This window comes from Lycium barbarum, chromosome 3 (genome assembly GCF_019175385.1).
Source record: "Lycium barbarum isolate Lr01 chromosome 3, ASM1917538v2, whole genome shotgun sequence".
NCBI classification, from domain to species: Eukaryota; Viridiplantae; Streptophyta; class Magnoliopsida; order Solanales; family Solanaceae; genus Lycium; species Lycium barbarum.
The window spans coordinates 63186525-63211508 of NC_083339.1; the positions used below are offsets into that span (position 1 = coordinate 63186525).

A 24984-nucleotide genomic window follows, 5' to 3' on the forward strand; every position below is an offset into this window, starting at 1 on the left:
TAACTAAACTGACAAAGGACTATTATTTTTTGGTTCAATCTCATGCATTTTCTCAGTTGTCATTCTCTACGTTTGGGAGCGATAAAGCCTGCAATTACGGAAGGTTTTGATGGAATTTAAACTTCGCACTACTCAAGTTTACTTCGAGGTGTTACTTTTGGATCCCGCTTGCTACTTTTGTGTATGAAATGCCAAAAAATTACACTGGAATAAAAATGGATCATTAAAAGCAGATATGCTAAAGACAACCATTTCAGTCCTATCTGAGAAAATTTGAAACGAAGCATACGAGTTTTGATTTGAGCATCATATTTTAGCACCCACAAAAGCAATCATCCTGACATCAAAGGATCTGTTATAAAATCCATAAATGAAGAGAGATTTTGTTCTCACGTAGAACAAAATTTTCAAATAAATGAATGGTAAATTACATATGATTTTACATCTTGTATGACACTCCTTCCATGTTGCATATTATAGCTAACAACACTGACATCTCTTCTAGCACAAACAAATGCAGCATAACAGGAAAGAAACCAAAAAAGAATATAGAAGACAAATGATCACATGCAGAGCGTGACCAAATGCAATATACAATCACAACATGATTGGAAATAATGCTACTCTACACCAACCAGTTACCCACAAGTCTCTGGCATTGACATCAATTTACAGCAACACCGTGAAAATTTTCTTCATCATCACTGCTAGAAAGACCATCTTTAGATATCAACCAAACACCTCATGCTGGGGAATGCCGGATATCAGAGGCATAGCAAAGACGAGATTGCTTTAGGAATATTTACCCACCTCTGAAAAAGCCCACAAGGGAGCTAAGCTAACCAAATGCAGCATTCTAGAAGAGTTCCTCAGAATTAAATTTGTTCCACCCTTCCTGAAAATTATAATTCAAGAACGAGTTGAAGAGAGTAAAGCAGTCAGAAAAATAACACCGGCAGAAAAGGATATATGTGATAATTTTTGCAAAAGTAAAGGCAATAACACAAGCTATGCAATTCAGGTAAAAGGATGCAGAAACCCTGCCCACTTAAAAATCAATAGATTAGAGAAAGAAGTGAGGAGTCAGAATATATGGATAATAACAACCCCCCAAAAATATGGACTCTCATTAGGTCCGCCCAGCCTACAGCAACAATAGAACAATAGACTCTTCATGCCTTAGAAAGGAGTAGTTTTCTACCTCTGCTTTACAATGATGTTAAATCATGACAGTTGCTGGGGACCTAGTACATGTGTTACCCAAGGAAAACACAAAAGAGAACAATTTGTGACACATGGGGTTAAGATGCATTGATTACAGATAAATACCTTAAGTAGGTCAAAAACCTTCTCGGCAATATATTTTTGTTGAAGGTTGGCACCTTTTTGCTGCACCTTATCAGGATGAATACAAAGGGTTGCTTTTCTATATACTTTTTTGACAGAGGCGCCTGTAATCAAATCTGTCAAAGACACAGGCTGCCAACCACATTCAGGCCAAAGCACCTGATGAAAGATAAAAAGAGAGAATCTCACATCATTAGGAAAAAAAAAAAAATTGAAAAGTGACTTTGAGCAACATGACATTATTATTAGGAAGCGCAGAAAGTTCAAATGTTTGAGGAAGTATAAGATAGTCAAGAACTAGATCATAACCTAAGCAAGCCTAGATTAAAAAAAAATTATGACTTCCGGGAGATTTGAAACTGTGGTCTCTTTTGCTTATATATTTCCAGTTTTGAAGCTGGAAGATTCATTTACCTTTTTTTACACGTAGAGTTCAAAGTGGGAGGGCATAGGGTACCTATCTCCTCGAAAACAGCAGGAAAATATACAGACTCAGACTGAGCTGTTTGTGTGCTTACTTTTGGCTCCTAGAATTTCTGTTTTAGAAGAAACGCCAGTATTCCTTCAGGTGGCAGGGGTTTTATTGGGAAAGGATTATTTTAAACAGAAAATTGACAGATTAGGTTTGGAAAAACCGAACGCACATATTGCAAAGTCGATAGAAGTGCACGCAGATTTCCCTCTTTTCCAGCAGCCCATCGCCTGATCTCAAAATCTAATGTTTCAGAAATCCTCTGCAACAATTAGTAAACCGATAAGATTAAGGAATGAAGCAAAGCATGAAGACACAAATATAACTTAAAACGAAAGAAGAGAAAGCAAGCTCATCTATAGCAATGCGAGTTAAACCATGAACGACCAATAAAAAATTCAGCACTTCAAACTAAACACTGTTGTACTCAATATACAAATGTGGCTACTTCGATTTCGTATGTTACCACAATCAATCAACTAAACTCACTCCAAATTAGTTGACTAGCTACATGAAGTGTTTGTGTTGATTCTTCCTCTATTCAGTCCCTTTCATCACAAACGAAAAAAAAATACTCCCTACATCGCAAAAAGATCGTCTTACTTACCTTATTAGTTTGTCCCAAAAAGATTGGCACATTTCTATATATATTTTTTTTTTTGAACAGAAGATTGGCACATTTCTATATTTAGAAACAATTTAACTTTATGAGATGATTTACCGTCACACAAATATGTAAGACTTGTTTTGGACCACACATTTCAAAAGTCTTCCTTTATTTCTTATGGAAATTCCATTTCTTGATCTGTATCTTCCATTTTTGGAAACTTAGAAAGTTCTTCCGTCAAACCTTGATCAATGAACCTACAAAATCCTTCAAATTGTATCTGATTAAATCCAGGTATTGTAGATATTCCCTCATTTCCTGCGTGCCAAGTCAAACCAAGACAATCTTTTTGGGACGGAGGGAGTAATATGTTAAGGCAATACATGAGTGTGTTTCATGCGGCAACGAAACTCTACAGACAGTGAGTTGCTGACTTTAATGCCTGCATTGACTAGGATTTGCGATAATAGGTTTTACATTTGGTTACGGATACTAGCTTAGTTGTTTAGTCAACTTACATGTTCGTATATTCTATAGAGGCTTTGAAGCTGGTGTCTAACATATGACATTAGCAAGGTAAACTAATTTGATTGTCAATTGGCGGGTAAACGGAACAAGAAAGGTTGTAGTATCCTATGCCCCAAAAGAATATTGCAAAATGAGTCAATTGGAAAAAACTTTTTTTGAGAGGCTAAGGAAATAGACCCATCAAAAAACAAAAAAGATGCGTGACCCTAGAACAAGCTCTCTGGAGTTCTCTAAAACTAAAAATTCCTTGAATCTCAGACTTATCCTTACACAAATGCCCAGTCTTTAACTTGAAGAAAAAGACTCCTAACGAACACCATACCTAATGTAAGCATAGCAACTAAGACTTAATACCCACCTACATAAATTATTTGCTTCCATATTATGTTCTGTTCTTAGCTAGTCTTCATAGGTTAAGAGAGATTATAAGTCCTTAAAAACAACTACTCATCATGTGATTTTAGGTTCACCTCATCACCCATTTTTTATCTTTCCATATTCAATCATCATATTGTCACATAAGTGATAGGACATCAGAAATCATCTCATGCGAGCTTCTTGCATTTATCCTTTGTGTGCTACCTGCACCATCTATCAAATGTTTTTTAATCTTGTCCAATTTTATATCCATATAGAAGTTCGCATTTCCACTACATTCATTTTGTCGACGGTGTTGTTAAAGGTTCGATTAAAGTGCACTTAAGCCCTGAACAAAGATCATCAAAACACAGCAAGAAAAGATGGGGGTTCAAAATTCACTATCTGAATTTTTATTTTCCCAATCCATATCAAACATAACAGGAGATTCATATGCATACTACCATGAGAGTCCGATTTACACTAAAAGGCTAGAGTTATAAGATACTGAAATAGAAAGCTAGCATTGAAACCTATTGCAAGATATGTATCACTTTCATAAAGATACTGACAACTATGTGACGATGTAGTCAGAGGCTCGAGAAGCATTTAAAGCCTGAGATTAGGTGCAAAACATACTAACCGCATTGCCTTGCTTGGGCAGTGCTTTAGTAGGCACCTAGGCGATAAGTTCTTTGCCTCATTGCTCAGTGGGTTCTGTCTTGAAGAGAGCAACACTAAACAATAGATATTTCATCTAGTTGTAACTTCTTCAATTACTTTATTCAAATAATTGTCTGCTTATAGTAATTATTCTTCAACTACACATATATATTTCATTTTTTCTTCATCTGTGCCTTTCTTCATTAAAGCATGTATTTTTCATTAGTGTTTTGGGCTTGAAGTCCCATCCTCAGTGCATTTTACACTTTTTGCCTTTGATAAAACTGCTATGAGAGGCAGAGCGAGCATATCAGCAGCAACTAAATTCCTAATTATTGATTTTGCAAGTTATTTATCAAAACAGAACTTACATGTCTTTCTTCCTGCTCCCTCTGCACTTGAAGGTCACGCTGATTCTTCTCAGCTAAAGCTTTAGCCTGAGCACATACATATCAACTATGAATGAATACATTGAACCTATTGTTAATCAGTAATAGACTACATGCTAAACACTGTAAACAGAAAATTGTACTGCTGAATATCCGAGACTAGAAGGAAAGATATCATTTGATAGGATGCATACCGCACGCTCCTGAGTACGTTGATGGCGTTCTAGTCTTGCTTTTCTTCTTTCTTCAGTTTCCCCTTCAACATCTTGGAAGTCTCCGGATGATGCAGAAGCTGGTGAAGTTGAACAGTACACAGTAAAGCCACGAGAACAACTTAAAAACCAAATTAGATACATAATGTTAGAGCGTGAAGACACAAGAGGAAGTACCTCCAAAAATAGATGAAAGATCATCCACGAAACTAGTAGTGGAAGATGCTTTCCTCATGTTGGAGGAGGCTACACCAGCTGTTGATTTTGGCCCTTCAGATCCTGCCTTATTCTGGAACTGCGAATCAAATATGTTGTCCTGAAAACGGCAGTGAACAAAGTAAAAGGTCAGCAAGAATGAACGACAAAGATTTATCATTACTTATAAACAGAAATTAAAACAATAATGGAACAGTACTGTTGCAAGAGCAATAGGTTATATCTTAATGGTGTTTGCTACTCACAGGAGTACTTGTTCTCGTCTTTGGTGCGCTACTGGCTCTACCCATACTAAAAAAGGATTCAAGATCATTATCGTTCCTTTGTTGGTTCACCCTTGTAGCAGCAGCTGCCCTTTCTCGAGCCTCTGCAGCAGCCCTTTCTACAGCTGCTCGTTCTGCTCGCCTTCGTGCCTCAGCCTCAGCCTTTGCAGCAGAAGCTTTTTCACGCGCTTCTTTTTCCCTTGCCTCTGCAGCTGCCTTTTCAGCTCTTTCTTTAGCTTCTGCTGCAGCTCTTTCACGAGCTTCTGCTTGTGCTCTCTGAACTGCAGCCTTTTCAGCCCGTCCTCTAGCTTCAGCAGCAGCCTTCTCCACAGCAGCTCTTTCTGCTTTTAAACGAGTTTCAGCAGCAGCTCTGTCACGTGCTCCAGCTGCTGCTCTTTCACGTGCTTCCCTAGTAGCCCTTTCTACCGCTTGCCTAGCCCTTCCTTTTTCAAGCTCCCTGGCTCTCTCCCTTTCTCTCTCAAGCTTCCTTTGTGCTCTTTCTTCCTCTTCCTTCTCACGCTGTTGCCTCTCATTTTCTAGTCTCTCCTGGTTTTCTCGAAACTCTCTTTCATGCTCTTCATTTATCGCTTGTTCATCCCTTTCCAGATGTACAGCTTCCTTACTCTTAGCAGTCTTTGCATATTCTCTTTCTCGGACTTCCTTAGCATGTCTAAATTTGGCCTCGGCTCTATCCATAGCCTCCTTCATTGCAGCTGCTGATGCAGCAGCTGCAGAGTTTGTATTCATCTCTTCTCCAGAAAGAGCATCGGCACTTTCATCAGTACTACTCTTAGACCAACCCCTGGCAAAATCCTCAAGTTCATCCAACTGTGAAACTGGGGGGCTTTTAACTGCCGGACGAACAGGCTTAGGACTCTGAGAGTATTGGTTGTGACTAGGGGAAGAGGAGTACCCCTCACCCTTTCTTCTTGCATTTGAAGCGTAGAAACTTGCCTCTGACTTTGAACTGCGCCGTGGTATCGGAGGCGGTGGTCGTGATGGAGGTGGAGCACTTGTAGGCTGTGTAAAAAGTGGAATCTCTGATACAGTAAGCCATATATCATCAGAAGCCTGCACTTGTTCTTCTGATCTTGGGGATGTATCCACTTGGAAGTTTGTTTCGTGAAGATCGTTATCTGCATATGGAGGAGGAGGAACTTCACCAAAAGATCCCAGAGGATCTTCTGAAGGCATGTCAAAATGAGAAGACTCCTGAAAACTATCCCCAGGCACTTTTTCCTGTGAGTGGCTTTCAGAATATCTAAATGACGTTGTCCCAATATTTTCTCTTGAGGTAGAGTTATGTGCATCACTCCTTCCTGGTCCTGTCTTTGACGGGCTCCTGTCCTTCCCTCCAGTCTTCTCCTCAGGAGAAAGCGGACGAGCAGGCTTATTAAAACCACTAAGTGGATCTAGATCATCAAACACCCCTCCACTAACTGATGAAGCAGCAGTTTTCACAGTTCCAGATTTACCAAGCTTACCAATCTCTTCCAGTGGATCTGAAAACTCCCCGGGAGAAGAATTTGCTGGCACCGAGGTCGACTCTAACACTACAAAAGGGTCATCCAGCACACTAGAGTTTTTATTTAAATCTCCAGCTGGTTTGGAGGGTTGAGTTGACTCTCTGAATGACCTGTATTAAAAGCACTGCTTTTATCAGAACCCGAATTCATACACAGAGTTAAAGCAATATATTTCCTGCATTTGGAGTACATATGATTTAATCTAATCGTTGAATCTAATTAGAAAATGATATGCAAATATTAAAATGTTCTCCACATGCCAAATACACTCTTAAAGTGAGAATGATTCAAAAATTTCATATGGCCAACCAATTCTTCATATAAAGTGCGACAAGCTTAACATGTTAGCCTCTAAAGCAGTATTTACACCCTTTAAAAGTGGTATGCATGTCCACCAGAGAAAGCAGATGACCTAATCACGTTCTCCATCTTGAGCAGTACCCTAATTTTTACCATTTTGTATGACTGTACAGAAGTAAGAAAGAGCATTCGGCCTTCAACCCCGAAACCCTCTCCAAACCCCCAAAAACAAAGGGGCCATTAAGTACATAAGATACAGAACCGTTTTCGAACTGCCAATCATAATAAATAAGCAGTTAACACACAATAATCATTACATAATCAATACTCCCTAACACATGTTTATCTATGCAAAGTCTTAGCTGCATCGCCTAAATTAGGTAGAACTTATATGCAGATAGCAAATCATTACCAGAAACAATTTCTCAAATAGAGTTACGTTTTAATCCAGAAGGAACACATTGCTAATACCATATAATAGCTCTAGTAATTCAGCAATACATTTAATAACTCTGAGGAGTGTACTAAGTTCACCTCCACGTCAATCCATAAAGGAACTCATAGAGCTTTCCAATTCTATGATATCCAGCAATTATTTGCGATACCAGCAAATAATCAAATTGTGATTCACTGAACTCCAGCCAAGTAAGATTTTCATAAGAGGTGCTTGCAAATGCTTTTAGGAACTCAATGAAATTCTGTTTTTTGTTAATGACCTGCATTCCCCCTCTATCCTTCTCCACTTAAATACAAAACTTGGTTCAACAGCCAGGTCACATTTGTTATTAATTTCTAAAAGGCCAGCCAGGTGCACCAAGCTCCCGCTATGCACGGGGTCCGGGGAAGGGCGGACCACAAGGGTCTATTGTACGTAGCCTTACCCCTATATTTCTACAAGAGGTTGTTTCCACGGGTTCTTTCCACGGCTTGAACCCGTGACCTCTTTGTCACATGGCAGCAACTTTAGTAGTCACACCAAGGCTCCCTTTCTTGTTATTAATTTGTAATCACACCAAAAATAGGTGAAATTATACAATCAGATAGGGAAGGGGCTCAAAATACCTGCTAGTGGTGGCAGGACTGGCACTAGCAAAGCCAGCTAATAAATCATCGAAACCACTGCTCTTTGGTTCAGTCCCGCCCAAATTCCCCAACAGATGGTCAAAATGGCTCTTATTATCCTGAGGCGGGGAAGTCATTGAAGCAAAAACGTCGTCTTCAAATCTCAGTGTGGATGATGAAGATACTGATTTGCTCTTTACTCCGGGTAATCCATCGAATATATCCTCGTCGTATACTGGCTTGTCATACACAGGCAATGACGACGTCTTGATATTGTCATCATTATTGCTCTTGGAATCTCTGAAAATAGAATCGTAATTGAAATCATTCATGGAAGCAGACTTATTGGCACTACTAGTACTGGTGTACTTAGGTGGGCCACCAAATACGTCGTTGAATAACATACTATCAGGATCATCAAAAGATGTTGATCGGACGGAGCGGCGATCTCCACCGTCGGATCTCATAGGTGCGGATTTTCCAGCAGGTCGAAAACCCAAGTCTCGAGCTAACACATCCAGGTCATCCATTGGTACTATTCAGATCTGGCCCAAAATTGGAATGAAGAGCAAGGGCAATACGGTCAATCTTAGATGAACGTTGAGAGTTAGGGTTTGAAGGGGAGGAGTGGTCTTTCTTCTTGCTATGCTATGGCTCTTGCTCTTCCTCCACCTCCGCCGTGTGGTTTTCTTTCTTTTTCGCCTCTCTCTCCTCTTTCATTTCTTTCTTTTGTTTTATTGTTTGAATTGATTGGCTTCTTTTTACTGCAAACAGCTTTCTTCTTTCCTAAAATTTATATTCTCCCCCAAATCTTTACTTCCTACTTTTTCTCTGGTGATTTTGTTCATTTATCTATGTTGCCTTCCAAACTGAGGTAAAAAGCATGAAGTTGCCTTCTATTCAAAGTAATAAAATAATAAAATCAATGCGTTACAGTGGTGAATGTAGTGTATGAACAGTATGTGTGAACGACAATGAGCCTGTTTGGATGGGCTTAAAAAAAACTGCTTATAAGCCCGTTTGACTTAGCTTATTTAAAACAGCTTATAACTAAAAAAAAAATAAGTTGGTGTAGCCCAATTTATTTATTTTGCCTTATAAGCTGAAAACACAGCTTATAAGCTGCTTTAGATAAACTAAGCCAAACGGGCTAAATTATTTTTTTGGGCTTATTTTAGCACAAAATGGCTTATAAGCTGGCCAGTTAAATACTCAAAAAAGCTGAAAATAGCTTATAAGCAACTTATAAGCCAATCCAAACGGGCTCAATATAGCTCCACTATGGCACAAGGTGAGGGAAGTCAATCTGAGATAGTTAGGATATGTGATGAGGTGATGCACAAATGTCTCACTGAAGAGGTGTGAGAGGATGATTATGGTCAGAGGCGGATCTAGGATTTTAAGGTTGTGAGTTCTAAAAAAAAAAATTATAACAACAAGATACCTAATGTAGTCCCACAAGTAAATCACATCATTCTGAAAAGAAAAAAAAAAAAGCAAAAAAAAAAAAAAACGTGGGTTACTCTTTTGCTGGAAAAAAAAAGAAGAAGCAAATTTGAATTAAAAAAATGATTCCAACGGGAATCAATCGCGTATACATCTGGACAAAATCCCCTTCAAGTGTCCCTTTCTTTGCCATTGAACCATTAGCCATTTAGTTGTGGATTCCAAACTCAAAATACTTATACTTGACTATAATTTTTCAATATAATAATAGGACCGACATTAGCGGATGTGGATTCCCGAGAACTCACACCCGCTATTGTAGATCTGCCCCGGACTATGGTGAGTATGAGGAGAGTTAAAGGTAGACCGAAGAAGTATTGAGGAGAGGTGATAATCTAGTTTTTCTACTCAATATTATTATTATTATTACTCTTCTATTATCTTGTTCTTCTATTTTTATTATAAAATATTGTTTCTTTTGCTTCGGTTGTCGTATTATTTGCTGTTACTATTATTCTTTTGTCCATTATTTTCGACATGCTTTGTAATGCTTTACTTGAGCCAAGGGTTATCTGAAAGAGTCTCTCTACCATCAGCTGGTAGGAGTAAGGTCTGTGCAGTGTTTCTAAAGGCGCTTTTGGGGCGAGTCTCGAGCGGAGCGTATCAAAAATGCTCCGAGCATGAATGAAAGGTGTAGATCTATAGGGGGTACATTCTAAAATTTAGGATGCAAGCCCTGGGCATAAAAGCTTACTCCCCGGACGTTAAATTTGATTTTTGTTGTCTTAAAAGTATTTTTGCTATACATCATGTTTTTTATTATTGTGTAATGATACTTATGTTTTATGTTATCATGTTGTAGTGATTTTTCCCAAAACATATAAATAAAGAAAGCAACTCTCATATAAAATAACACTGGCATAAATAGTTTTTTTAGCTGATTATGCCTGAATTTAATAGGATAGAGATACCATAGCACTATGTTTCTAATCTTGAGACAACTTATCCATTTTTTGTCATTGCTCTTACACCTTTTACCATTCTCCTTCTTTCAAATATATAAACAAAAACCAATGCATATTAGTTGTGTGGGAAGGACTAGTAGATGTTGACATGGATGATGAAGTGGATGATGATTTCATTTTAAAGATTGTCTTGGCTATTATCATTTTTTGTGTTGTTGCCTTTCTCAAATAATAATTATAATTATTTTTTCTAAATTATTGGTGATTTAGTTTTGTAAAATTTTAATATTTTTTTTTTTTTACTTTTGCTTATTTTCTTAGTAATAATTTATAAAATTGAAGATACATGAGACTTACGCCCCGAGTTTCAGGGCTTACGCCTCCCCAGATACTGCTTAAAACGCCTCGCATTGCGCCCCCGCCTCTTCAAACATTGAGTCTGCATACACACCATCCTCCCCAGACACTACAGGGTATGTTGTGGTTGTTATTGTTGATTCTCTTAATTAATTGATTAATTAGAGATGTTTTCTTGGAGTATTTTGCATGAGATTCTAAGGGGAAATAAAGAAAAAAAAGAGGTATAGATAATGAGAAAGATACTCAGAATAAAAGAGCTCTAGAAACAGTAATCACTATCAGCTTGGATGAAAATTTTGAAAATGGGAATGCAAAATTGGGGGAGAATTTGGACGGTAATGTTAAAAGACGTGTAGGATATGCTATTTGGATACATTTGAAGGTGATCAGAAATTAGTGGATTATCCTCATCAGAAGGTCTAAAAATTGGTTAGGTCGATTCTCTTTTAATTGGATTGTATTTATTAGATTAAAAATAAAAAGGTTAAAAGGTATAGTAAAAAAGATTATCACTCATCAGAGGTTGGGTTTTCCAAGAATTGTGTCTTTTGTGTTAGTAGAGTGAAAGTTCTATGATTTTTCTCTTAGAAAACATAGTTATGTTACTTTGGTGAAAAGAAAAGGACTTTTGAGCTTGATTTTGAATCTGGTGGTCTTGAACTTGTACTTGAATTCAAGGGCTTGAATCTTGATCTTCGTCTTGATCTCTAGAACTTCTAGAGAAATACTTGAGTGCTTGAATCCTTTTGGCTTATAGAGAAATTTGCGGCGTTTGATTCACGAGCTTTCTCTAGATTCTTGTTAGAATTTTTCTAGTTCCTTTTCTGAATTATGAAACTCTTATTTATAGTTGTAGGATGGAGGAGTTGGGATAAGGAAGAACTCCTTTCGACCAATCAAATTGAAGCTGACATGATGATATTTAATTGGTCGGAACATGTCACTTGTACACGTGACACATTTTCATTGGCCTTTGATTTGACTAGGCATGTTGTGCCATTTTGACATGTGGCATGATCCTATTGGCTCTTTCATTTGACTTGGCGTGCCACATCATCTGACACGTGACACCTATTTGGGCATATAGGAAGATGACATCTTGGGCTTCGAAAAGTGGGTTCATTATTTATAGCCCAAATTAATGGACTAGCCCAACAATATTGGATCATTAATCAAATCCATGTTTATTGGATTTAAATAATTAATTCAATTATATTATCCCATAATATTTATTTGGATTAATATATCTTGAATTTAAGACAATCCAAATATCTTGTGAATTTAAATTTAATAAAATATCATTATTCACAAATGCCCCTACTTCAAGACTTATCGGAGTATGAACTCATTAGATTTCTCGGAGACTAGTTTTGAAGTACGAGTGGAGTATCAAATTGACAACTTAGAATACCACTGTGTAAACAATTGTATTTGGGTTCAATTGTGTAGCATTTCCACTTTTTGTACAATTGCAAATAATTCTCCAGTGACTTGCTAAAGCATTTTTTTTTTTGGGCCGATACTCGCGGAGCATTTATTTTGAGTAGTAGATTTTGTTTTCATTTTTTTTTTCTTTTTGTGAAAAGAAATCTTCTACTCACGTAATTCACTTCTTATACCATAATCTTTATTATGGATTAGATATTACTTCTTTTCCAAGGACCAAAAAAATTCATGCAATTAGGTGGGTCACATGTATCCCTTTTTTACTCAAATTGAAAGACCCATTGTTTTCACATGTTTGCAGTCTTGGGTTTTTTGATTGGACTAGGATATAGTCATTCTGTCACGCCCCAGCCTAGGTGAGGCGTGATTGGAACCCGGGACCTGGTTAGGGCCGAGCAAATCAAATTGTAACTCACATCATCTATGTCCCGAAAGACAAGCAAGGCCAACGAGGCCGACCTAGGAGTATAATGTCATACAAAACTAAGCATCTGCCCACAAGGTCAACATATATCTCTGTAAATATCATTCCCAAAATACGCATATATATATAACTAGATTGTACACAGAAGCTGTCTGCAAAGCCTCTAAGAACATGACCAAAGTATATAAGTCGGGACAGGGCCCCCGACATACCCATAACACAAAAATGCATATACAATCCCTGACTCGGCAATGCTCCTGGAAGAAGTGGAGCTCACCAATCGAAACTGGTACCTGGAGACAGCCTACTGTGGAGGGTCCTCGTCTCGTCTATCTATAACTGCGGGCATGAATGCAGCGTTCACAAACAAAAGGACGTCAGTAAGAACATTGTACCGAGTATGTAAGGTAAAAATGTAACATAATAGACATATATTGCGAAGAAGGAGGATAAGAATCAACTTGGCACTTATGAACTACTGATGTAAATCTAGCATACATATATATATATATATATATATATATATATATATATATATATACCTCTTCTAAATTTTGCAATCTCCACTATGTCTATATACCCTACCATGGCCCTGGTTAGCCTATTGACATAACATTATCCGAACATATGATGCGGCGTGCAACCTGATCCAAATATTAATGCATGTGTTGTGGAATGTGCAACCCGATCCAAATATGAATGCATGTATTGCGAAACGTGCAACTCGATCCAAATATGAATGCATGTGTTGGGGAACGTGCAACCCGATCCAAATATGAATGCATGTGTTGGGGAACGTGCAACCCGATCCAAATATGAATGCATATGTTGCAGAATGTGCAACCCGATCCAAATATGAATGCATGTGTTGCGGAACATGCAACCTGATCCAAATATGAATGCATGTGTGCCTTTCTATACTCTCATGTGCTTAACTACATCTATATAAAATACCGTGTCTCTGACCTACTTATCATCCTGGTGCTATCTGCCCAACTGATCAGTGGTAACTGCCTGACTGGCCGTAGCACGGTGGTAAATATAATCAACATCATAACCAGACCTCTATGAGTAATCTCTATGCACTTCTCATGGTCATCACTTATCTGTTAATGCCTACATGATCACATAAGACTTGTAAGCACATTACTGGGCCATTAAGACTTCTTCCCGATTAACTAAACCTTAGTGAATTCGTGGCTGCATCATAAGCCTATCTTCTAGCATTAAATACTTCATTAGGGATCTTATAACTAGCATACTATTCATGTCTTACAAAACATTCCTTGAGGACACATTTCTGAATTCATCAGAGTGGCGTAAGATCGTTATACCTCCGATTTCCACATATCTCACCTTGAAGGAACAAAAATCATAAGATGAGACCAACACCAATAATATCGTAAGAACATCAAGATCCATAGGCTTGTAGTATTTCTAGTAATAGGGACGTTATAGATATCATGTGAATGGGTGTGTATCAATAAGATCATGCCATAAGAAAGAAAGAGAGGGACATCCTTACATACCTTGCTGCTTACTTAGCCACTCAAAGTCTACCTTCTGAGCTTGCAAATCTTATACTTGAAGAACTTCAATTCACACAACTTGCTTTAAGACCAAACTCACCACAACATCAAGTAGAAGCAAGAACAATTACTTTTCATGAACTAGTTGAGGATTTGAAGGTTGATCCTTTCTTAAAATAGTTTGGGATGTTTACGGATGAGTAGGGATGGTTGCGAGAGAGCTTGAAGGGTCTAGAAGATCTGATTTTTGGTGAAAGTGAGCCCCAAGGTCGCGGCCTTTCTTATTTATAGCAAAAGAGAAGTTTCCACCGCCTCAACTCGACGACAGCATCGACGGTACCGTCGTTATTCGAGGGTCCATCGAATTGCAATCGTCGAATTGCACAGAGGAATCATACAATTTTGTACATGCCGTATCTTCCATTGTACGTCTCGGATTTGAGATCCATCAATTGCATTGGAAAGAAGACTTTTTTTTTTTGAAAGAAGGAAGGAAGAAAGAAGACTCTCTGAACTTCAATTTACATAGGTTATGCGTTCCATAACTCCTCATATTCTTGGAGATATGACTCTAAAGTTGGACCAAAATTTCCTGTCCAAAATTCTGCCAAGTTTTTTCAAAATTTTAACAAACTTAATTTCTTCAATTCGCTTGATCTCGGAACCTTTAGACACTTGTTAAGAGTATTCCTTAACCTTATAAGGGTTCCATGACCTCTCCGAGCTTACGTTAGTTTACTTACTATGCAAATGACGTGAAAATTTTCGAGGTGTAACTCATTCAAACGTTCAGGGACTCCATATTCGAAACATCATTGGATTAGAAGTAAAATCACCGTCATTGCCATCTATAAATAGGAGCATGTTCTCCATTATTTTGACATTCAGCATTCTTAATTCACGGTGGGTATAATTTCTCCTTTTCGTTTTCTGTGTTTTTCTTTTGTGTCTTTCTTCTTCCCACTTTTTTTTTGTATGTCCAACACATAAAGTTCATGAGAGATCAGCTTAAGGTGCGAGAGCATAATATTTTCTCCGACATCTAAGACTGACATGCAGTATCCTTTTATTGATATATTCATAAGGTAATCGGCTTAAGGTGCGAGAGAATAATATTACCTCCGACATTTTAAGACTGATGAGTGGAACCCTTTTATTGATATATCCATGAAACCATTAGCTTAGGGTGTGAGAGAATAACATTGTCTCCTACATCTTGAGACTGACTAGTAAAGATCCTTTTGATGACGTATCTATGAAGAAATCAGCTTAGAGTGCGAGAGATTAACATTATCTCTGAAACTTTGAGACTGACAAGTAAAGATCCTTTTGATGACGTATCCAAGAAGCAATCAACTTAGAGTGCGAGAGATTAACATTATCTTTGACACTTTGAGACTAACAACTTGAGCTCCTTTTAATAATACATTTACAAAACAATCAGCTTAGGGGTGCGACAGATTAACATTGCCTCCAACACCTTAAGACTGACAAGTTCCGTGTACATACATTCTATCAACTTCAACCTTGTGATAACCAAAATTCTTTTATTCATGCAGTTTGAAGAGATGGTTCATTTCAGAGATTATACGTTTCCATCTTCCAAAAACAAGTATCTCATAATCGAAGCTGAAAATGGCGAGATCTTAACCAAGTTGCTGACTCATAATCCACTGGTTGGTTGTATGCTAGCTCGTGGTCATCTTTGAGAAATTCTCTCCATATGCTAAATTGGACTTCAGAACACAACCAAGATTCTAATTGATCATAAAAAATGTGGTCCCTTCAGAATCCTAACCATCGCAAGTTGAACACTGCGAGCACCATTTCTTGTTTAGGATGCCGAATACTTTAAGGAAAGGTACATTAGGGATTCAGAGCCATGGAAATTGACCGTGAATATCATCATACAACAAGATATTGGGAATTAGCTGAAGACGTACTTGGCAGAAGCCAACAAACTTTGAAGACAACGAGAATATATGAAGCTATTTACCTAGAGTCGTAATTCAACCATATTGCAAGTATTCTTTGAAGCCGGGTGTCGAACGACAAATACATTGCTTACATCAGTTGGAGAGCTATCAATATCCCTCTGGGATTTACATGTCATTAGAGGTTTACCTATCGGTGGTTCCCCATATGAAGAAGTAGTGCCCGAAGCTAAGGAGCTTACATATACCAATAAGAAGAATGAAAGGTTCATTCCTCGAATATGAGAGTACTTATTTATAGCCTTTCAACATCTTCAAGAAGGGGAGATTCATAATCCAAGGGTGCCCTTGAGCAAGTGGATAAATTTTTGGTGCAAAAGAGCTTTGAGGTACGAGCGTGCTCCACCACGGAAGGAGAAAAAGTCTGCTCGATTGAAATCGACATATAATCCAATTGGAGCCATACCTGGACCAGCCGAGTGGTCAAGTGGAGATGAAGTAATGTTTTCTAAACTTGGAGTAGATCATGAACAAAGGGATGATACGTATTTAATAGCCTTCTTATGATGTTGGTTGTGCAACTTTGTATTTCCCTCTAAAGATGGTGACTTCATTCGACCAGGGACTTTTAGAAGCATGATGGAAAATAAATGAGTAATTAGTCTTGCAGTCCCAGTCTTGTTGAGAATTTATAATGGTTTAAACAAGATTTCCAAGTCTTCAGAACTTGAGCATATCAAAGACTCATTTCCCATTCATTATTTGTATAGATGGCTTGCTTACTGCTTCAAGGCGTATTTTGCACTTCTTAACGGACCATCAGTTCCATTAATGGTAGTATATTCTGGAGAAGGCGCTGCAAGGTATTTTGACAGAGAGCATGCCGGAAAATGCATTCATCGGGGAGATAGCGTTGCTTGGACTTCTACTATGTCGAATAGGTCCCATCCTTAGTATTTTGTGGACAATGACAAGGAACAAGAGTTGGAGGTGAGTAATTATTGGCATTTAAATAATCTTGCTCTTGTAGTAAATACTTTTTATTATTTTTTTTGAGTTTAAAATTTTAGTTTTTGTTTGAAAAAATAAATAAATTTAGACTTGTCATATTTATTGGACCTTGAATCCCATTAGTTAGACCCATTTGATAAAAATGGTACTAGCTTTCTACCTCAAAGAAAAAAAGACCATTTCTTTCACCACACTCTCTACTTGTTCTTCTCGTAAGTCCTAATCCCTCCATTAAAGATCTCAATCCACATAAGTTACTCTCCAAATATCATCAAGATCCTTCTAGTTTTCATGCTTTGAATATATTTTGGAATGTTGCCACCAAGAATCAAGATAGGTTAAGTCTTGTTTTGAAAACCCATTTTTTTTAATCAAAATTATGGGCTTTTTATTGATCAAAATGCAGAAAATATAAACAGAGTTCCATCTCAAAAAACAAAAAATAAGAAAAAGGCTAATCTAGACTTTGATCTAGCCTATACTGAACTATCAGTAAACCTAGAAATAAGTAGAGATAATTCTCCATGAAGTTTCCTATCTGATCTTCATTTGCTTTGCTGAATCTTCCTTGTCCTGATTATGATATAACAAATTTGAAGCTTATCCATATTCAGAATTATTCTTCCCTCAACTGGCAATTCTGCAAAAGAGTTGAACTGCTGCATCTGATCTGTCAGGAAAGCTAGATTGGCTAAGTAATCAACCATTTTATTGCCTTCTCTGAAAATATGTACCACTTGTATATGTATCTATTGCATTGCCCTCTTTATTTCCTCTATATACTCTATCAGTTCCCATGGTACTTTCCAAACACCATTTAATATGTTCTTCAGTACTAAAGAATTTGTCTCTAAAATGAATGTCTGTACATGCTGTGCTTGACTGCATTTCACAGCTTCATATATTGCTCTTGTTTCTTGTATCATATTGGTAGTTATTCCCAGCTGTTGTGCCTGTGCATACACTAAATCACCTCTATCATTTCTAAGGCAAAAAACATATGAGCTGCTCCCTGGATTTCCTTGACTAGCCCTATCTATATTACATTTGAGTATCCCTTGGCCTGGCATATTCCATTTAACCAAACAATAGTGCAGTATTGGTTTATTGACTAAGCATATGAATTATAGCAGGCCATTCTGTTGGTATTGCTGATATCCAAGGGTACAACACTTTGACAAACTGCAGGATTGTTCTTTGCACCTGAAATACCATCTTGTTGGTTGTTCTGTTGCCACCATACTGGATTGAGTTCCTCTATTTCCATATCTCCCATACAATAATTGCTGGAACAACTGCATATACTGATTTGAGCTTTGTAGGAAGCTCCATAGTCCACCATCTTTTAATAAGTTGATGCAGCTGCAAGCCTTCTATGTTCATACCTGCACAAGAAGCAAATTTTCTTCAAAGCTGAAAAGCTTTCGGAGATGTTAGAAATAGGTGTGACATAGTTTTCACTTGGTGATCTTCACAACACCAACACCTTGAGACAATTGAATTCTCAATCTCTAGAGGTTATCATCAGTGGATATCCTGCCTTTCCACCGTCTACATAGAAAGAAACATATTTTAATGGGAAATTTCTTTATCCAGATAAAACTGAACTGAACTTCTTCCTGATTCCTTTATCTGAGCTGATCCCAAGCACTTTTCAGTGTAAACTTGCCATTATTAGTGTTCATCCACCAAGCTACATCATTATCCACTTGCTGGAGATATGGTTTGATATTCTGAACAATGTGTTCAACAATGTCTTCTGGCAATACCACTATAAGTTTAGTTTAACTCCACTGCCTATCTTCAATGAAATTCTTCACTTCAATTTCCTCCTCTCTAGCATAATCTTCCACAACAAAATACAAAGTACCAAGATTGGTCCATTTGTCAAACCAGAAACTAGAGTTTTCAGCCTTAATCTGCCACCAGATATTGTGCTCAACTTCCTCTCTAATGTCTACCATCTTCTTCCATACACTAGAGGCACCCTTAGCTAGATCAATTGTTGGATGAAGCTTCTTACAGTACTTGTTGACTATGTAAGCACCCCATAATGAAGGATAAGTTCTCAGATTCCACAAGAGTTTAGCAAATAAATCCTTGGAAATGTCAAGTAAAGATCTAAAACCCACCCAGTGTTTACATTTCACCCCTGAAGTATTACTCCAAAAGAACTTAGCAAAAATACTATGCAGCTGTTTTATGACTCCCTTTAAAGGGTTCATGGCAGATAGCAAATAGACATGCATTGTTTGCAACATATGAGAGATCAGAATGTATCTCCCACCAAAAGATAAAAACCTGTTTTGCCAAGACATCACTCTTTTTTTCACCTTACAAAGAAGTTCCTCAAAGTATATAGATTTTCTCCTACCATATAAGACAGGACAACCTAGGTAAGTAAAAGGAAAAGAATCTTTATTCATACCTGTCCTTCTCCTGACTCTTCTAATTACTGAAACTAGAGTCTCTACAAACTTCATTGAGGTGGAATCCTACAAGGTTTGGGAGATTGCTTGATTGGGAGATTTAGAGCTCGAGGTCCTTGCTTGCAAGACTTGGAAGATAGCTTGGAGGGCTATTTGCGCAAAAGGCTATTTTGTGCAAGTGGCTACTTTGCACAAGGAGGGTTAGGCTTGCAAGAAGGCCATGCATGCAAGGTTAATTAGAGGGTCATCTATGCAAGGAGGGACGTGTTTGGCCATTGAAGGCCAATCCTTGAATTGAAGACTACACTAAGAAAACTAGCCAAACAAGGTCCTTACTTCATTAAGGCTAGCATTGTAATTGCCTATTAGTCTTCTATGCTTAGCTTGTATATATGGCTTGTCTTTCATTTGATTAGGTAGATTGGATGAATTATGTATTGAAATGAGTGATACTTTGTTTGGCTTAATAGCTTTAGGATTTAGGAAAGTTAATAGTGGATTCCATTATTGGTTTTGAACCTCATTTCCATTGATTTCATGAAGAGTTGTTCATTTGTGGATTTCATTTGAATATCTCTTGCCTTGATTTCAAATAGCTTAGGTTCTATTGATTGAATCTAATTGGAAGGGTCTAGGTTTCATATACTTAGGTTTGTCTATAGATTCATTATCATTAGGGTCTAGCTTTTATCCTCTATTTCTCACCCCCCCCCCCCCCCCCCTTTCTTCAATTCTCATCTCAATTTCTTATTATCCTTTAATTCTGCATTTTTGTGATTGATTTGGTGTTTTCCCCAAACCGATCTTTATCATTTGGTATCAGAGCTTAGGCTAAAGGATTGTTCCTACAATTCTTAATCCTAGGTTCATCTTATTTTGAAAATCCCCAAAAAATCTGAAAAATTCCCAAAAAAAAATTGAAAAATTCTGTTGTGATTGGATTTGTGCGAAATTGAAGTTATATTTGAGTTCATTGATATCAAATCTAGCTAGATCTAAAATTTCGGAGCATTTGGAGGTGTTTTGGACAAATCACCATTGTTGGGTTTTGGAGTTTTGAAGAACTTGAAGAACAAGCAAATGGGTCTCGTGAGTTGAAGGTCAATTGGTTCTAATTTGGAGTGGGCTTTGGTCTCTAGGTGGAGGGAAAGCTAAATTCGAAAATTGGGAGCAAATTGAGTTGAAATTGAGGTACCTAGAAATTTGAATGTCCTTGTATTCTTGAGCAATCTTCATATCTTCATAAGGAAGAAGGTGACCAAAAGTTGTATTTGATCCCAAATTTCCAATCAAAGTTCAGAAAAGGTGTTTTTCAACCCCAAAGGGTAAATTCTGGGTTGTGTGGGTCCAACAAGTCAAGAAAAAGTCGGAAAATCCAACCAAAGTTTGAGGCACAACGTACAATACGTCACCATTGATGCTGAAATATTGTCCCAATTAACAGACCGTATAAATATACGGATCATCAATCTTGTTCGTAAAATTGCATCCTGAAATTGTGTATATTGTTATAGTTTTATGGTCACAAAATACGGACTGTAAAGTGCACTCCTCAAATGCATTTTATGCTTCTGCTTGTACGGTCCCATTTTACGGACCATAGATCAAAGACGGTCCGTCAATCTTGACCATCAAATTGACCCTAAAAACTTGTCTACTATTGCTGATTTACGGTCACAAAATACGGACCGTAAAGTGCACTCCTCAAACGCATTTTAAGCTTCCGTTTGTGGTCCCGCAACGGCCATTTTCAGGGTCATATTACATGCCATTATCAACACATATGCAAATCCACGATCCTTAGAAATGGGTGCATTTACCTGAAATTGCATTGCAAGTTTGTTCTTCAACCCGGTTTCACTTCATTTTCAGTTCTAAGTTTCATTAGGTATTTGTTCATCCTTCCTTGATCTTCCAAGCTAATTAACACTAGTAATTGACCTTATTTAGTTGTTAATTAGTGTTACACCTCGGAAAATTCCCCATTAACGTACAGTGAATAGACTAGCAAAAGGCACGACGTATACGTTGTTTCGATAAGTAAGAAATAGCATTTGAGGATCCTAATTACGATTTCAAAGGCAATTGAGATAAGAGAAGAAAGTTTGCCGAGAGAAGGCAAGGCATACGATGTGTATCAGAAGGGAATTACGAGTAACGAGTTAATGATAACTAAATGGTGCTTTGGAGAAGAGTTATAACGTCCCTTAGATTGTTAACGAGGTGATAAACAAGTGTTAAGAAGGTTCCTTATGGATTGGAGATCAAACGAATTGATAAGAAAAAGATCAATGAAAAGATGAGTTATACGATCGATTAAACGGACCGTATAATGTTATACGGCCCGTATAATGGACTAGAATTGTACAAAATGAAGTTGTTGAGGGGTTGATTTCACAGTCACTTATACGGACCGCATAAAATTATACGACCCGTATAATGTACCGTCAAAGTGAGACAGAATGGGATGGTCACTGGAGCAGTTTTACGGTCACTTATACGGACCGTATAAGTGTCCGTATAATGACGTCGGGACAGATTTTAAGTTTTAAATAAGAGACCCAAGTTCATTTATTCCATTTTCATTTTTCATTCCCCACAACTCAAGACTTCTCTAGAAAATTCCACACACTCAATATACACAAATTCATGAGAAATTGATGATCAACTTCATCAAATCAACAAAACTAAGTGTGAGAAACTCATCAAAGTTCATCCAAGTCAAGAAATTCCATGGAAAGTGAAACTAGGGTTTTGCTCAAGTGAAGTATTTTCACCCAAAGCTTATTCCTACACCATCTAAGGTAAGATTCATGGTATTTACATGTTATTTAAAGTATTTGAAAGTTGAAACACATGGATTGTAGAAGATATAGGAAATGGGTCATGAATGAGTGAATAGTGTCATGGTTGAGTAGTAATTTGGGGTGAATCATGAATATTGAAATGTTGTGATTGTAAGTGTATTATGAATGACATTTAGAACATGGAATAAGTATTACATGCGAGAAAATGCAATAATAAATTATGACCATGATTATGGAGAAATGGGAGTGAAATTATGAAATGTGGATAATATGGGTGAATGATGATTATTGTTTGCGATATTATGGATGTTGTTATGAATGTTTGGGAGTTGATATAGAGAAGGGGAAAAGTAGTATAAACAAAGGAAATGCTGCTCGATTTTCTTTAGCTTTAGTAAGCACGTTTAAGTAATTGATTAGCTAATGTTCATGCGACTTCTCTTGAAAGTAGAAACGTGGGCATTGAAGGAAAGCAAGCAAGCGATAGATTAGTTAAACGAAGAAGGTATGTAAGACCAATCCTTTCCTTCTAAGGCACGAATCTTCCTAATTTTCAATGATCATCTTATACGACGGAGACTATGAGTCCATGAATATATAAAGCTACATACGCACATGATTAAGAAAGGAAATACGGTACGAGCATGATAATGATGATGATGAATATACGTATGAGGAATCTTAGTGTAATATAAGATGTCCATAAACGTTAATGATTCTAAGTATGGTTTCATCGATGCTTCTCTTTGCGTACACTCACCTTAATTATTAGTTCCTTCAAGGTGAGAAATGATGTTGATGATTACTCCATAATATAATCGGGGGTTTACGACCTTATGTCACCCCGACATAGCCATAGTTTCCAACAAATTCTAGTGTATGTTCTTAATGATAAATGTATAATGATGTAAGTTTATAGTATGCCTATGCTATGTATGAAAATTTTGAATTACGATCGTTATATGACGATGTGATTACACCGTGCCTAGATGGCCGGACATGTCACCGCTAATGCGGGCTGCTTATGATTACACCGTGCCTAGATGGCCGGACATGTCACCGCTAATGCGGGATACTTATGATTCCACCGTGCCTAGAGGGCCGGACATGACACCACTAGTGGGCGACATATGATGGTTACCCGGACGCGGGTTAACGATGTGGATTATGATGTGATGATATATGCGCTGTGATGACATATGTATTATGAATATATAAATATACGATATATGTATGAAATGCATTCACTTATGACAATCATGCAGGTTATACCTTCCTCTTATGGCTCATGATTCTTCTATTATGTTTATTTCATTCTTGTCTTACATACTCAGTACAATGTTCGTACTGACGTCCGTTTTCTTTGGACGATGTATTCATGCCCACAGGTAGATAGGGAGGTGAGCTTGATCCAGACCTGTTGAAGCTGTCAGCTGACTAGAGAGCACTCCATTGTTCCGGAGGTGCTACTTGGTTCATTCTTTTGTGTGTATATATGTATATGTGTATTTTGGGCACGACGGGGTCTTGTCCCGTCCATTTGTCTAGTACTCTAGTAGAGGCTCGTAGATATGCATGTGTGGGTAGTATGGTCTCACGATGCTATGATTGTGTATACATATATATATATATTATTATTTTGATAGCCGAAGGGCTTATGTATTTAAAATCATTTATGTTTTCAAATGAAAAACGGTTTTCTTATGATTATGAGTATATAAATGGTAAAGAAGTGTATAATAACTATGATGAGTAAGGAAATGAGTGGTGCTGGGTGGTTAGCCCCGTGTACCCGTCGCGGCCCCTAGTCGGGTCGTGACAAAAGTGGTATCAGAGCAGTTCAGTCCTAGGAAGTGTCTACGAGCCGTGTCTAGTAGGGTCTTATTTATGGTGTGTTGCGCACCACACTAATAAACAAGAGGCTACAGGGCATTTAGGAAAAATGACCATCTTTCATCTTAAGAGATCGTGCGATAGAGCTATGTTATAAGATTTTCCCCTCTTAATAGTGTGTTATGATTTCAGAAATGCCGCAAAATGGAAAAGCTACAGCTGCCCAGAAGGGTAAGACTATGATGAAAAGGCGGGTGGAAAGAGAGCCGCCAATGAATGTAGAAGAGGGCGAGTCACATAATGAGGCCCCATCTAATACTTCTTCCACCCCGCCCAATATAGAAGAACAAGGAGTAGCTTCAGCTCCAGTTCCTCCACCGGTCGCTTCGGGGCAATGAACGGGCAGCTAGTACCAGAGCTCGTGATTTTATGAGTTTAAATCCTCCGGATTTTTTCGGGTCAAAGTCGGATGAAGACCCGCAAGGCTTTATTGATGAGATGCTGAGAACATTGAGGATTATTCATGCCTCTGAAACTGAATCTTTAGAGTTGGCATCTTATAGACTCCGAGATGTGGCGGTAATGTGGTATAATAATTGGCTAGCATCAAGAAAAGAAATGCGCCTCCTCCCGTTTGGCAAGAATTTGTGAATGCCTTCATCTGCCATTATTTTCCACTCGAGGTCCGTCGAGCTAGAGCGGATAGATTTTTAAATTTGAAACAAGAAAACATAAGTGCCCGGGAATATAGCCTTCAATTTAATGCCTTGGCTAGATATGCCCCGACTATGGTGGCCGACATGGGAGATAGAGTGCATTGATTTGTGAGTGGCTTGGGGCCACATTTGTTCAAGGATT

General features: G+C 37.8%; 1 protein-coding gene across 2 annotated transcripts; it reads right to left on the reverse strand.

The window, feature by feature from the left end:
* Positions 1-338: 338 nt before the first annotated feature.
* LOC132631431 (auxilin-related protein 2) lies at positions 339-8773 on the reverse strand. Of its 2 annotated transcripts, XM_060347005.1 has the most exons (9): positions 7943-8773; positions 5037-6690; positions 4753-4891; positions 4558-4655; positions 4346-4411; positions 1992-2081; positions 1330-1506; positions 811-895; positions 339-704 (listed from the first exon to the last, which is right to left on the reverse strand). In XM_060347005.1, the coding sequence occupies exons 1-8, from the start codon at positions 8470-8472 to the stop codon at positions 857-859; spliced, it is 2793 nt and encodes a 930-aa protein (XP_060202988.1). In that variant the 5' UTR covers positions 8473-8773; the 3' UTR covers positions 339-704; positions 811-856. The 2 variants fall into 2 exon arrangements, with proteins under 2 accessions (XP_060202988.1, XP_060202989.1); XM_060347006.1 differs by lacking the exon at positions 7943-8773 and adding an exon at positions 7415-7788 and having other exon boundaries at positions 339-895.
* Positions 8774-24984: the final 16211 nt, after the last annotated feature.

Excerpts from the sequence above, each read along its gene's own strand:
- LOC132631431 (XM_060347005.1), bottom strand. The coding sequence starts at position 8,472 with ATGGATGACCTGGATGTGTTAGCTCGAGACTTGGGTTTTCGACCTGCT. Across the intron at positions 4,412-4,557 it reads AACGTACTCAGGAGCGTGCG|GCTAAAGCTTTAGCTGAGAA; the intron begins GTATGCATCCTA and ends GTATGTGCTCAG. Across the intron at positions 896-1,329 it reads AGGTTTTTGACCTACTTAAG|GAAGGGTGGAACAAATTTAA; the intron begins GTATTTATCTGT and ends TATAATTTTCAG.